Here is a 15,898-nt window from a genome sequence, read left to right on the forward strand (position 1 = left end):
ATTTTTATTTTGACATAGTACCAATAGGTTATTTTTTGTTTTACTTCCCTTGCCTCAGGTGATATAGCTAGAAAAATGTTGCTATGTCCAATGTCAAAAAGATTACTGCTTGTGTTCTAGGATTTTTATGGTTTCAGGTCTCACATTCAGGTCTTTAATCCATTTTGAGCTTATTTTTGTGGATGGTGAAGAAAGTGGTCAATTTCATTCTTTTTCATGAAGATTTGACTTTGACTTGATCCTTAATGAGTCCAACCTGTAATATGTCAAGTCACCCCTTTTCCTGCATAGTATTTACCACTCTGTATAATTACATGTTATTTGTGAAGCATTCCTGTAATTCACACCTAACTGTTTGCGGGAAACACTCTCAATCATATATTCTGAAGCTAAAGCTCTGAAGCTTGCATTTCTTGAGATTTCCCTTATAGTTTTGTCAATTTTTCTGACTTGGTACACAGGCCTCTTACTTCTATAAATGCTTTTCTCTTTAGTCAACCTTATTTTTCTATAAAGTTTTAAGATTATCAGGTGGAATTTTTGTCAACATGAGTATGTGTGTATACTTCAAAATGCACCTATCTTGGTGGAAAGGAAGATGGTAACTTTAAAGCAGGGATTGGCCAACTACACTCTGCTGAATTTACATCAATAAAGTTTTATTGGAACACAGCCACACTCATTTAGGTGTTGTCCATGTCTCCTTGGGTGCCAAACAGCAGAACTGAGTAATCGTGATACACCATGTGTCCTATAAAGTCTTAAATATTTACTAATTGATTTAATACAGAGAATCTTTTCTACCCTGGTTCAAACACTAAAGGTACTGGTTATTTGATAATATTGATTAAAGATGCTGTTATTGTGGTGGCAAATTTTGGCTCTGCTTTCCCCTGGGGCAACATAAGAAAGTAGTCTTTTAGTTATGAAACAAATATTGTATGTGTAGAAATTATGTGTGTGTGTGTGTGTGTTTAGGGTAGACAACATGAGTTAATTACATGCATTGTGAAATGAGTACCACAATCAAGTTAATTAACATATTAGCTTGTTAATTTGTAAATTTCATCTCACATATATAGAACTTTTGTGTATGTGTGGTGAGATCACAGAAGATGTATTCTCTTAGCAAACTTCAACTCTACATGGCATTATTAAAAAAAAAAACAATAAGAGATCATAAGTTTTGGTGAGGATGTGGAAGACAGAGAGCCCTTGTGCACTGTTGTCTGAAGGTAAACTGATACAGACACATGGGGAACAATTGGAGGTTCCTCAATAAACTGAAACTAGAAGTATTATATGACTCTGGGTATATATATCCTCCCAAACTAAAATCAGCATTTCCTAACTCCCTTGTTCACCTTAGCATTATTCACAGTTGCCAAGATGAGGAAAACAATCTAAGTAGTTATTGAGGGGTGAATGGATAAAAAAAAATGTGAGACACATTGAGATATGAGTTAGGCATCTGGATAGAAGGAAATCCTGCCATTTTCAACAACATGGCTGAACTGGGAGGGAGGACATTAAATGCAGTGAACTAAGTCAGAGAAAGTAGTCTTCTTATGAAATATTCTTTTCACATCAACCTCACAGTTCCATTCATGACTAGAATTTTTCTATGGCTCCTCTGACAAAAATGTTAAAAATTTAGTGTCTTAAAAATGCTTTAAGGGGGGCACCTGGGTGGCTCAGTGGGTTACAGCCTCTACCTTCAGCTCAGGTCATGATCCCAGAATCCTGGGATCAAGCCCCACATCAGGCTCTCTGCTCAGGAGGGAGCCTGCTTCCTCCTCTCTCTTTCTCTGCCTGCCTCTCTGCCTACTTGTGATCTCTGTCAAATAAATAAATAAAATCTTTTAAAAAAATGCTTTGAAAGTATTTGTAAACATTACCAACCAAATGTTTCCATCTCAGTCCCTTAGTGGAACCTGTGAGATTTTCTAGTCACATCTTACACTTCAATGTGCTTAGATACTACCCAGAAGGCTCATTTGTGTTCTCTCTCCTCACATGGTGTTTTCTAGGAGCCGCTGCGGTTGTTTCCCACACAGAGGAGCTCTCTCATGGAGTGACTTCCTGGGTCTTCAGGCAGCCATGGAGGATAAACCGTCTGTCTGGGGCTCTTTGAAACAGCGGACCAGGCCTTTGTTAATCAACCTGAGCAAGAGGAGGGTGAAAAAGAACCCGAACAAGCCCCTAGACCTACGGGCAAGGCGTTCCCTGGACCGCCGCCTCAGCCTCTCTGTCCCTGACCTCTTGGAGGCTGAGGCCTTGGCCCCAGAGGGCAGGCCTTACTCTGGGCCCCAGTCATCATACACCTCGGTGCCCAGCAGCCTGTCAACGGCGGGGATCTTGCCCAAGAGCAGCAGTAGCTCCTTGAAACAGTCTGAGGAGGAATTGGACTGGAGCCAGGAAGAAGCCGGCTACCTCCCTGTGGTGGAAACGGACTCCGAGGAGGCCTATGCCTCTCCCGCCGAGGACAGGAGGCCTTCTAGCAATGGCATCCTGGATCTGCTGCCGAAGACGCCGGCTGGAGACGAGGCCCTGGAAGAGCCAGAGGTGAGACCAGGGCTGGGCACTTTCCTGCTCCTTCTTCTGTTTTTCTCCTTTCTATGTGTACTCCTTGCCCTTGGAAGATTTGGTTTGGAGTTATTTTTGTGGTTCGCTTGGATGGAGAGAATGTCATTTATAAGAATTTAAATTCAGGTAATATTGATTGCACCCACTGTTCCCATTCGTTTTAGGGTTGACCTCTATGTATTTTAAAACTATTACAAATAACCTCTCTGGGATACTTTAAGGCATTAAAAGCCCTATTGGATGAGTTTTCCTTTTCCCATGTTCCTGGCAAAGAAATTAAGAGCATAACTTTTCCTCGAACTTTTTGCTTTAAGTGTGTGTGTGTGTGTGTGTGTGTATGTGTGTGTGTCTCCACCACTGCTCAGTGTTATGGTAGACAAAAATGCATGTTAATATTCCTTTAAAAAAAGATGAACCATGAAAGACTGTGGACTCTGAAAAACAATCTGAGGGTTTTGGAGGGGCGGGAGGTTGGGTGAGCCTGGTGGTGGGTATTACGAAGGGCACGTATTGCATGGAGCACTGGGTGTGGTGCATAAACAATGAATTCTGGAACACTGAAAAGAAATTTAAAAAATTAAAAAATAAAAATTAAAAAAAAATAATTAAATAAAATAGATGAAAAGTGTTCCCCAAATGTGGAAGAGGGAGGTTGAAGACGTGGAGTCAAAGTACAATTTTTGGATGTCCTCTTGCTGGCTTTGAAGGTAAATGAAGGACACATGAACCATCGAGTACAGGTGGCTCTAAGGCTAGGATAGAAAAGAAAACATAGTCTCCTCAGACTTCCAGAATGAACTCTTCTGTGCAGACAGTGATTTTAGCTCATGAAGACCTATTTCAGATTTCTGACTTCAAAAACTATCAGAGAATAAACTGATTTGTTTAAGAAAAAAAGATTTTATTTATTTATTTGAAAGAGAGAGAGGATGAGCAGAGAGAGGGGGAGAAGCAGACTCGCCTGCTGGGCAGGGAACCTGACATGGGACCTGATCCCAGGACCCTGGGATCACAACCCGAGCCGAAGGCAGTCGCTTAACTGACTGAGCCACCCAGGGACCCCTGCATATTCATCTTCCTAAGAAATGTATGAATGTGTGTCTCCGTTTGACTGTCAGAGGGTTTGAACTTGCTCCAGTCTCACTTGTATGTGTGTGCATTTGTGTGTGCTTGTGAACACGTGTGCATGTTTGCCTGTGGACAGCTTCACTTGCATTCTCTAAAAAAAAACCTGAAGGATGCAAATTCTTATGGTTTCATTGATTTTTTTTAATGCTTTAGTATTTTGATGAGATAAATAGCCAAATACAATTATGAGAAAATCTTGTATATCTAGAACACGTTTAATATAAATTCAGTCCCCAGATTAGTAAATCATGGTGACTGGTTTAATCAGTTTTTTTTTTTTTGTTTTGTTTTGTTTTTTTTTAGTTCCCCATCAATGACACTAAAGTAGGTTGCAGCTTTGAGGGAAGAAGTGAATTTTTTTTGTGGAGACTCTAGGTTTCTGTTATAATTGCATACAAACCTGGATCTTCAACTGGGATTTTTGTTATTCAACCAAATTTTTTTATTTAACCAAGGACTGTTATATATTGGGGTGTCATACATTTATATTTAATTGTGTCATATATTTGGGTGTCATTATGGAATGGATCTTGGATATCTGGAGTACATTGTGACCAGATTTCCTTTGGAAACTTGATGATAAGTCACGATTAACCATTCAATGACTTAATTATCTTTTTCCTTACCACTTACTTTTATGAAATTCTTTTCGTAACCATGTTACAGTTTTTACCATTGTTTATAAATTTGAAATATGTTTTTCCAGTAATCAAAATATAAATCAGGTGAATTATTAAAAATAATTCATAATTCATAGTTCGGTGTGAAGGGGGTAATTATATCCAATGTAGAATTGGATACTGAAGTTTATCTTCTTGTTAAATTATTAACTGATCAGAAGAAAATGTGTGGGTTTTTTGGCTTTGATAGGCTAACACTCTCAGATTAGAATTCTTTTAAGATTACATTTTTTTTAAAGATTTTATTTATTTATTTGACAAAGATCACAAGTACGCAGAGAGGCAGGCATAGAGAGAGAGGGGGAAGCAGGCTCCCTGCTGAGCAGAGAGCCCAATGTGCGGATCAATCCCAGGATCCTGAGATCATGACCTGAGCCGAAGGCAGAGGCTTAACCCACTGAGCCACCCAGGCTCCCATGATTACTTTTTTAAAAAAGATTTTGTATTTATTTATGAGTGAGAGAGAGAGAAAGCAGGAGCATGGAGGGAGGGGGGGGGAGAGGGACTAGCAGACTCCCGCTGAGTGGGGAGCCTGACATGGGGATCAATCCTAGGACCCTGAGATCATGACCTGAGCAGAAACCAAGAAACAGACACTTAACTGAGCCACCCAGGTGGCCCCAGAATAATTTTTTTTGTTTGTTTTTTAGGTTAATGCCGTGAAGTTGTTTTGCTGACTATAAATATTCGAGTACCTACTCTAACTCAGGCATCATAAAGGTCGTGACTAGAAATAGAGATGGTTAGGAAAGTGACCCTGCCTTTAAGTTATGAGGTATTAAGAGACAGCTTTGTGTAGCTCTAAAGGAATCTTAAGAGGCAAGAAGATATTGGAACTGTCTGTGCAAAACATCTAAGCCTTGCCTCTTGGCAGCCTGGTGGTTGGAGGATATCAGTGCGTGGGGACGGACAGACATTGTGACAGGACGTGAGGGCTTGCGCAAGCTGGCGTAGATTTGATAGGTGAGGAAATATGGTGGACACAACCTGAAGTGTGAGTGGGGTAGTTAGGAGGTAGTGAGCATTTTGCTGCTCCTGACATAGGTGTTTGAGGAACTTCCTGATGTCATGTGTGCTAGGAAGGGTGGTCTGTGTTGAGGGGCTGTTTATGGATGGTAAATGGATGGTTGGTAGTGGTTACTTTCTCATCTCTGGGATAAATGCAAAACCCTTGGAATAATTTATTTTAAATAATTTTTCTTTTTAACTCACCCATGAAAAGAAAGCAAATTCTTTTTTTAATATTTTATTTTGAAGTCATCTATGCTCTGAATCTGAGGTTCAAACAACCTTGAGATTAAGAGTTATGTGCTTCATCAGCTGAGCCAGCCAGGTGTCTCTAAACCTCTTTTTTGAATACAAATCTTCTGCTTCTATTTTCCTGTCCTAGGACATGCAAAGTAGAAACTGAGACTGATCCTCCCATGGTCACTTGAGTGCTACGTATATGCTTGGTTTGCAGAGGATGGCGGGACTGGGCTATAGCTAATCAGGCCTACGGGATCACATGTGGTCAAGTGCATTGCTCTGTCTATCTCCCTTTTGAGCTCCCTTCCACCATATTGAGTGGGCTTCTCCCACTACCTGAGGATCTAAAATTTATTACATGGTATAGAAGTTACCACTCCCTTGCTTATCTTCCCCACTAGGCTGTGTAATTTGGTCTGTGGGTAGGTCTAAAGGAGTCATGTCTAATTTGTCTTTGTTTTCTTGGGGCCTTGCTGTGTGCCTGACACAGAGCATGTGCTCAATCACTATTTACATATGAGGAAATCAACGATAGTAATGAATCCATTCAGGTTCATACAGTTTTTATCAGTGTCTTTGTTGTAAGTTCTCTTCAGTTTATAATTTCATTAAAGTCAGAATTTCTTTATTTGTTTAGGATTTTTTGGAAAGAAACATACTGTAAATGAAATTTCTATCTATATGATTTCACTGAAAACAGAGAGATTTAGACAGGTGTAGACTTTTCAGCCCAAGTCTGATACTAGCCTTAAATCTAAATGTGTTTGTCTCTGTCTTTTTTTCAATGAAGATGGAAGTTCTGGTGAATCCATGTCATGTGAGTTTGGGGGTTGGTGAATCTGTATCTAGGATACAGGTTATCTCTTTTCTTCCTGATGAATAGTGGACAGGTTTCTATCACTCTCATGATATGGGAGAAGCAATGAGGATTGGCGTGGACTGGGCTATAGCTAGTCAGGCATATGGGATCACATGTGGTCAAGTGCATTGCTCTGTCTATCCCCCTTTTATCTCCTTCCACCATATTGGGGTACCACAAAGACAATAAGATGTTTGCTAAGTATTTGTGGTGTGGCTGATATTATTTGTAGCTTTTCAGAGTGGGGAGGGGTAAAGCAAGGAACATCTGTGGTTCAAGTACCCATTGATGTTTGTCTCCCATGTTTTATGTCCAAGGGCAACTTCAAGGCTCAACCTGCAGCAGTGGGGTAACACCCTAGATAATGATGTTGGCTGAGTGTCTTCCAGTTTTTTTCCCACTCCTGTCAGGGTCAGCAATGAAGTGAGGCGTGGGCTTACATTTAGGGGAAATGGAATGAGAAAGCAAAGAAAAAAATTAAGAGGGAAGAGGAAAAAGGAATGTGAGAATGAGGAGGCCACATGGACGTCTGATATAGTCAAGTATGGAACAGTCTCACTGTGGTGCTCAACCATCCCTAAGACCAAAGTGGAAGAAAGTCATTTTAGAATAAAGGATGCATTTGCTGGAAGAGGATTCTCCAGACTTTTCTCTTGGGTCCCAGATTCATACCACACTGGATAGTCCACAGAAACCTGATCACAACTGGTTCTGGCAGAATTCTGTCTCTCTGAAGTGCTCTCACAGATACAAACAATTGTTTCTTGGCAACATCACCATTATGCACCAGGTGGCACCTGTGAAATGACATGAAATGATGTTAGACTGTTCCCCTTTCCTTGCTTCTCATGGTCTCTGTAATCTTCAGTGACCCATCTCACATCTGTCTTCTCCTCTCCCATAAATTCTCTCAATCCTTCAAAGCCCAGCTGAACATTTCTTTTCCTTGTCTGGGTTTCCTGACTATATAATCTGTATCTTCCCCCTACCTTTGTTTACACAGCATGTCACTTTTGCTGTCATGGAGCACTAACCTCATTCTGCTTTCTCTAGAAATCTGTAGAGGGATAAAGGGTTTGGAGAAAATAGAGGGAGTAGGGAAGGGAAGGCAAATGAGTAGTTGGCAAAGGTGTCACTGAGTAAGACCCTGAGAAGATCACTAGCTTCCAAGACCTGTATTAACTGTCCACTGGCCATCTGGCTCAGAGTACCAACTCATGATAACTCAATACCCATGAGACTGAGCTAGAAATGACAAATGGTGACTCATTTGCAATGAGAATTAAATACTATGTAGACTCTCATATTTATTTTGATATAAGCAGCTCACTGTGTCATTATTGTCAAGTTATTTGGGAAGTCAAATCATAATGAGCATCAACTTCATTAAAGTGGAGTGAGCAATAATTATATCAGGGCATAGAAATACTTTGGAGAGCTTGTTGGGTGTATTGGCTCCCTGAAGTCAGCTTGCATTACAAGTCACATAGGAGACTGTTTTGTGGACTCAAATCCCTGAGAAGAGAATGGATAGGTTTTGCACTGAATAGTGTAGATAGCCATCCATCTCCCAATAGCGATTGAATTCCGAGGACTTGACATACTCACATTTTGTTGGCTTGGGCCAATGACATGATGCCCAGATGCCAACCTGCCTAGGGCATGAGGCCAAGGTTCTTAGAGTCCTGTGGGCTGGGCTCTCTCTTCCTTCCATATGGTTCAGGAGTAAGTCCAAACTTTTATCCAGGTCTTCTTGCATGACCTTGTCCTCTTTTGGATTGACACACTATTTGATTAGCTGTGTAATTATCACTTTCAGTCAGGCTGAGAACCTCACATGGTTGCCTGGCAACCAGATTGTCTCCTTTACATGACTTTGTATGTCTGGCTTCTGATGGATGAAAGGTGGTCTTACAGTTTTATCCTGCTTGATGTCATCACCAAAACTTGGGGATAGGAGGTGGTAAAGGGCACCTTTTTTTATTGCCAAACCCCTCCACCATTTTGTATTTTCATTGGTTGTTTAGAAGTTGGCATCTCTGTCTCTCTCTCTCTTTTTTTTAAGATTTTTTAAAAATTTATTTGACATACAGAGATCACAAGTAGGCAAAGAGGCAGGCAGAGAGAGAGGAGGAAGTAGGCTTCGCTGAGCAGAGAGCCTGATGCGGGACTCGATCCCAGGACCCTAGGATCATGACCTGAGCCAAAGGCAGAAGCTTTAACCCACTGAGCCACCCAGGCGCCCCTTGAAGTTGGCATCTCTTATTAGACTGGGAGCTCCTGAGGAACAGACACCATACCTTTTTTTCTTTCCATTCCAGCTTTCTGCACATCTCATTAATGTGGAAAAATATATATATATATACACACAGATTTTAAAATATTTAATCATTTAAGTGGTGGGAAGGAGAGGGAGAGCAAGAATCTCAAGCCAATTCTGCATGTTGAGCGTGGAGCCCTGCGTGGGGTTCAGTGTCAGGACTCTGAGATCATGACCTGAGCTAAACCAAGAGCTGGACATCAACGAACTGAGCCACCCACAGGCCCTTACGTGAAATATATTGACTCATGTTTCTCCACAGCTGATTTTCAAGCCACAGGCCATGCTAGGTACTGTGGGGCTGCATGAATTTCCGCTGGGTTGGGGAAGGTGGTGATACATGGAGGCCTGGGGGAAGGAGGGCGGGCTCTAAAGGAATTCCTAAGTGTCAGGTTAAATACAGTTAAGGAGACCCAGGGGTAGAGTAGCTTCTTTTTTCTTCCTTTTTTCCCCCCTTGCCTTTGTTCTTCTCACTTCCTTCCCTGGTACTCATTTTATAAGATACTCTCTTCTGCTTTATAAAGTCAGGTATTTAGAAAATACAGAAAGTTGCCCCTGGTTCCCCTCCTTGGTGTTGATGGTGGTGGAGTTGAGCATAGGCCCAGATTTCACAAAGACAATGACGAAGAGCTGAGGTGGTCCTGGCCCCTGATCCGTGCTGGATCACTGGGCAAGGTGAATGGGGAGGAGTCATGTAGCAGGTGGTCAGGAAAGGGCACATCCGCTCCAGCTCAGGCAGGGAGTAAGCCAAGTCACTGAGTTTCATGCAAAATTTTAAGGCCCAAAAAAATGGAAGGCTCTTAGCTCAGAAATAGGTTGAGGGCACAAGCACCTGACATGGTTTGCATATTATGTTTGTATTTATTAGTTATTATAGTGGTTTCTACCATTACATTTCCCAGAATGAAATGAGGGCCCAGAAGCTTTAATGACTTACCTAACATCATCAAGCTGGTGTTAGAGCCAGGAGCTAAATCCAGGACTGTCTGAATCCAAGTGCAAATCTCTGTGTACATCAGGAGTTTGGAAATGAGACGACTCAGAGCCGCTGATCTAAAAGTTGGTAGTCAAAGAGAGATTTTTCTTTTTTAAGATTTATTTATTTTAGAGAGAGAGCTCACACAAGCAGGGGGAAGGGAAGATGGAGAGAGAGAAAGAGAAGCTCCAGGAGACTCCATGCTGAGTGCGGAACCCCCAATGCGGGGTTTGATCCCAGCACCCTGAGATCATGTCTTGAGCCAAAATTGAGAGCCGCGTGGGCACTCAGTCGACTGAGCCACGCAGGTGCCCCTCGAAGGAAGGTAGTTATTTTTGTGTGTCCACTGTGCCCTTTTAAAGGCAAGGATAATTATAGTGGTCGAATGGCCTTATTGTCGTGCTCAGCGACTAATAATCCTGAATGAAAGGATTATTGCCTCCTACCACCACATTGTCCATGTAGTCACTCACTGGGGATTTCCTGACATTTCATTTGGCAGTTGAGGTTTTAATTAACTAGCTTTGGTGCTAGCTTATGCAGATGAGTTGAGTGGTTTCGAGAAGTACCTTACCTTTTTGGGAGGTTTCCAGAAACACTACCAGGCAACCACAGAGCTTCAGTTTCGTGACCACAGAGAAGCACAGTGACAAAGCAGTACGGAGGAACTAGCTTACAGCTGGCACAACTGAACAGGTACATTAATTTCTCTACCTTTCAGTTACGTGTTCTGTACTATTAGTGATTTATCTCCAGAATCATTCCTCACCATCCCCGTGTCCACGAGATGGGCATGTCAGCCGTGTTCCAGGATCTTCTGTGGGGTTGGCCTCTTTCTTCTTCTTTCCTCCCTCCTTTCTCCTTTGTTGAGTGCCTACTACATGCAGATGCTGCTGTAGACAACAGGAACACAACCATCAACCGAACAAACACTCACTATCTCCTGGAAATCTCATCCTGGTCCCAATGGGGGCAGGCTACAGATATGTTCAGAGAGGGCCAGGTGTAATAGAGAAAAACAAAGCAGAGAACGTGATTGGGAGTGTTTGAACAGAGAAGTCCGGAAAGACCTCTTCTGGCCTGGTTGCATTTACCCAAAGACCTAGAGGAGGCAAGGAATTCAGGTGTGTCAGTGCCTGGAGAAAGAGCTTCTCTAGAGGAGAGAAGAGTAAGTGTACAGGCTCCAGGAAGGCAGAGGAGTGCCTGGTGTGATTCAGGAATAGCAGGGCAGCAGTGTGAGGGGACAGTGGGTGGGGATGTGAGTTACTTTGGAGGCTGTGTGCGTCATGTGGGCTTTCCTTTTCTGTTGGGCAAGCTTGCGAGACCATAGGGCTACCTGGGGGTACCAAAGAATGGGCTAAGAAGGATCCCTTTGGGCTCAATAATGGTGTTGCTCACAGGCAGGGGTAAGTAGTATACAGGTGGTGCTTATAACACCTGCTCTAGACCCTGGGAATAGCAGTAAGTAGAAGCTTTGCCTTGGAGGAGAGCCATGGAGGAAGCATGCACAGGTCGATGAGCTGTGCTTGTGAGGATTGGGGGCACTGTCCTGAGACTTCATTACCAGCCCTCTAGCTCTGTTGTGATGAAAGTATCAGAGGGAAAGGGATGGTTGGAACGAAGGAAGGGACTTGGTTGGCTGACCACCTTCATTGAGCTTTTTCCTCCAGTCTTCCTAAACACATCCCCCACCTTAATAACAATCATACTAGTAAGACAGCAATAGTAACAGAGAGGCCACACCAGTATCGCTTTCTGAGAGGTTACATATAAGGACCTGTGCTTGGTACAGTATAAGAGTATTATCTCATGGGACCACATCTATTTGGTTCCCTCTACATACAATTACCCTAGTAAAGTGTCTGGCCCAGAGACAGCCTTTCAATGAATTAATTTTTCTCCAAATAATCTGTAAAGTAAGTATCTTTTTTGGCCCTTTTGGAGATGCTCTCATGTCTTGAATTTTAAGTAAATTGTGCAAGAACCCAAAGATAGGAAGTAGAACAAGTAGGATTCGAAATCAGGTCTTTCTGACTCCCAAGTCTCGTCTCCCCCGCACAGAGCTGGGCATTCTAATTTTGGATTCTCCTGGATCTTGGCACTGTGAAAAGAGTGGAGGACCCAGTACACTCCAGTAAAAGCCTAACTCTTTAATCTCCCTTCAGCAACCAATTATCCTGTTCACATCGGCTTCCTTATTCGTACATTGGTGATACTGATGACAGCCTGTGGACCCCTTAACAGGAGAATGTGTATATTTGTAAATTACAAAGTGCTAAGAAAGTGTAATGGGGACCATTATTCTTTTAAGTTACCTGCTGGTAACAAGCGTGAAAAGAGTGCATGCAAGGTGAGTGGACAGATATTACTGAGCGTGAAAATAAAGGTTGATTATACCAGGGGTTGGCAAACTTTTTCCACAAAGGGCCAGATAATAAATATGTCTAGCTTTGTGGCCCACAAGCCTCTGTTGCAACATCCCAGCCCCCATACAGTATCGTGAGATTAGCCATAGATAAACATGTCAATGAATAGATAGGACTGTGTTCCAAAGTTTAAACCTAATCTGTAGTAGCAGGTGGTGGGTTGGACGTTGCTGACCACTGCTTTATACTGACATGTGATTGAATAGAGCATATATGTATGCACACATGCACGCACACACACACACACACACGCACGCACGCATTTGTGACTTCTACTTTGCATCTCAGTATCCCGGGGTAATCACTTACAGAGAACAATCTTGGGAGTGTGTGGGGGGGAACTAAATAGGTAGCCAACGATTGTACAGTCAATAGCCCCTTGAAAAGTTGTGTATAAATTTAATAGGCATAAACTCAGCCATTTAGTAGACCTGAATTTTTCTCAGCCGACGTCTTAATTTTGTCCTCTCATCGCCACGTGTGTTGTTTTGATTCTGTCACTGTATCCAGGCTCTGCGTTGGGGTCTGTCTTTCCTCCTCTGTCTTTCCATCCCATCTCCTTCGTGCATTTTGCTACTTCCTTTGTCTGGTAGGTGTTTGTGTGTATGAACGCTGCCATCCAGAGTGTCCGATTCTCGGGAACCTAGATGCGGGTACGGTGGTTAAGTAAATCTGTATCCATGTACTGTTCGCTATAGTGACGTACTCTTGAGTGTTGTTCAGACACTGTAGAAGTGCTCTTCTCAGCCAGCGTTTTACTCACTTAGCTTTTTAGGATGTTGGTTTATGTCTCCTTTTATTGAGGTTTAAATGCCCAGCGATTGTTTACATGGTTTATAATTTGGCTTCCTGTGTGTTCTTCATGGTGAGAGCGTTCGATGAGCCCTATGGGAGGGGGTATTTGTACAAGATCTCGCTTTGCGCACACAAAAGGAAGATGTTTACTCTCATCTGTGTTTTGCTCTTAAGATCCTTGGTGAGTGAGTAGGGGAGATTTTCTTTTTTATATCATTGGCCCATCCATGCTCATTTCTTCCCATATCCTGCTGAATTTTAATAAACCTGCGTTCGTGCAGATAGAGGACTCTCAACTAAAGAGAATGCAAAATATACTACCTTCCCACCAATTTCTATTTAGGTAGAAAGGAAATACCAATGCAAAGTCTGTGTCTTTAAAAACCAAACCAAACCAAAAGCACAAAACCACTCACCCAAAAAGCAGCAGTGAGAGTTGTGTGAGAGCTGGCTAACCTTATACTAGTTTTTATGCTAAAATGTTGGTGCTATATATATTTTTTAAATATTTTATTTATTTATTTGACAGACAGAGATCACAAGTAGGCAGAGAGGCAGGCAGAGAGAGAGAGAGAGAGAGAGAGAAAGGAGGAAGCAGGCTCCCTGCCGAACAGAGAGCCTGATGCGGGGCTCGATCCCAGAACCCTGGGACCATGACCCGAGCCGAAGGCAGAGGCTCTAACCCACTGAGCCACGCAGGCGCCCCGGTGCTATATTTTTTAATGTTTCTATGTAATTAGACTGTTTTGTCATATTAAACTTTTTTTCTTTTTTCTTTCTTTCGTTTTTTTTTTTTTTTTTTTTTTTTTTGTTTGAGAGAGAGGGAATGCATGAGTGGTGAGGTGGGGTGGAACAGAGGGAGAAGAAGAGAAAAAAGCATAAGCAGACTCCATGCCCTGTTCAGAGTCTGATGCGAGGCTCAGTTTCACAACCCTGAGATCATGACCTGAGCCGAAATCAACAGCTGGACACCTAACCTACTGAACCACCCAGGTGCCCCTGTCATAGTAAACTATTGATGGTGTTCATGGTATACAAAATTATTTATCTTTCCCTGAGTCCTTGGAAATCATTTGGTTGAAATGTTTGAAACCCGCACTTGTTGGATAAATTATGGCTCATGTATTCAGTGGAATATTATTCAGCAATGAAAAAGGTTTAAACGATTTATGCAGAGGACCACTTGGATGGGTTTCAAAGGCATTGTGTTGAGTGAAATATGTCAGATGTCAGGTTTGCATACAGTATGAGTCCATGTGCAGGATATTCTGGAAAAGGTGAAACTACATGGGGAAGACAGGCTGGACCCCAATGGGCTTGAATGAATGAGTGCTATCAGGGAACAGAACTGTTCTGTCCTGATTGTTGTCATGGTCCCACAAGTCTATACGTGGCTTAAAAATTGTAATGCTGTACACAACAATTTTTGTGTGTTAACTTTTCAAAAGTCAAATGAAAAACAGAGTGCTTGATTATGCTTGTTGAGAACATCAACAATATATCCTCGTGATTGTGGGATACCAGGGATTCCTATGAGGAAAGACATAACTGTGCTCTTTTTAAAGAAGAACTCATTGATGCAGTTACTAGGTTTACAAACAAGTGAAATCATTTAACTTCTACTCAGTGGATAATACCTTCGTCTCTATGCAGAATGGAAGGGAATAGTCAAGGTTATGTGTCCCCCAGCGGCCGTAACTTGGTCCTCAGTGCCTATGTAGCATTTCTGCTCTTCTTTATGTGATCACTTTCCTTCGTTGGTGTGTATATATGGTGTGTGACAGTTACGGTGGCTGTGGGAACCATAACTTTAAGTTCTGTGACTTTTCTGTGAGTAAAACCAGCCATAATATTGAATTAATGTCATTCTTCACATTTAATTTCCATGTTGTTGTAAGTGGAAGACTTATCACATATTTGAGTAAGAGCTCTGTGCTCATGTTTGATAGCGTGTAAATGACGGTGGTTGTGTGGACTCATTTTGTCCCTTAATTAATGTTATCATTAAGCACAGAGAGGCCAGTTTGGGGGAGAGCATGTTGGGTGTGCCCTCTGAGGGGTGACGCTTTAAAGCCCCTATCCGTCCACCATTCTCCTTGGTGATAGAAGATTCTGGGCCACCACAATCTTCGGCTAGTAACTGTGCACTCTGAATGGAAATTTTGAGCCCAACAGTGGTAGGTTTGTGATAGGTTTGTGGGACTGCAAAATGGGAGACATTACCAGTGGGTCTTCAGGCTGCAGAGGATCAGACAGGAGATGTTTTTTGTTGGTTCTGCCCGTGAAGATGTGTCTGGTCTCTCTTCGCTTTGTAAATCAGGCAGAAGAGTTGCTAAGCTTCCAGGAAATAATAGTGTGCAGTGTAAAAGGCATGAGGGCAAACATTGAAATTGGGGGAGTAGAGTGAGAGTCTGATTGTCTTCCTAACGCGGTCTTCAGATAGTCCTGTCCACATACCCTAGGATGTGTTTTTACATAGAGCAACATGGGAGGTATGAAGAGCCAGAGAGGAGGGTGACTAGTGAAGCCTCTGCTGGTGCCTCCCTTTCGGTCTTCTAACAGGTCTCCCACATACAGGGTTGGGGATCCTTTCCTGTCTGGGCAGCGGTGGTCCTTCCAGGGCCAGGGGCCTCTAGTGGCTGTGGTGCTGGGGGCCTAGAGGAAAGGTCGAAGTGTCTGAAATCACCCTTGTGATCGTGATGAATGAATGAGAAGATGAATTATATACACAGTCAAGCGACATGAGGGCTGGGATGGGTGGAGAAAGAGGCCTGTGTGAGAACCACAGATGCAGGAGCCATGGGGCCTCCATTCTAAGTGGGGAGGACGTGTGATGCTTCAGGCCATCCTGGGATCAGGACCCATTGCTGCCTGGTTGTA

The 15,898-nt window shown here is 42.6% G+C and overlaps 1 protein-coding gene and 1 pseudogene across 2 annotated transcripts in view; both read left to right on the forward strand.

The window, feature by feature from the left end:
• Positions 1–15,898, forward strand: part of LOC309867654 (multiple C2 and transmembrane domain-containing protein 2-like) — a 184,589-nt gene that overhangs the window by 53,333 nt on the left and 115,358 nt on the right. Inside the window, exon 2 of the mRNA XM_082736710.1 lies at positions 2,031–2,565. Coding sequence (XP_082592836.1) covers positions 2,101–2,565 — 465 coding nt within the window. The 5' untranslated portion in view covers positions 2,031–2,100. The remainder of the gene's footprint in view (positions 1–2,030; positions 2,566–15,898) is intronic.
• The window catches only part of LOC309868119 (lysM and putative peptidoglycan-binding domain-containing protein 4 pseudogene), a 6,249-nt pseudogene continuing 935 nt past the window's right edge, over positions 10,585–15,898 (forward strand). The window contains exons 1-2 of the transcript in view: positions 10,585–10,621; positions 11,963–12,147. The product of the transcript in view is annotated as a lysM and putative peptidoglycan-binding domain-containing protein 4 pseudogene (transcript). The remainder of the gene's footprint in view (positions 10,622–11,962; positions 12,148–15,898) is intronic.

This window comes from Mustela nivalis (genome assembly GCF_964662115.1).
Source record: "Mustela nivalis genome assembly, chromosome: 6".
Classification (NCBI taxonomy): Eukaryota; Metazoa; Chordata; class Mammalia; order Carnivora; family Mustelidae; genus Mustela; species Mustela nivalis.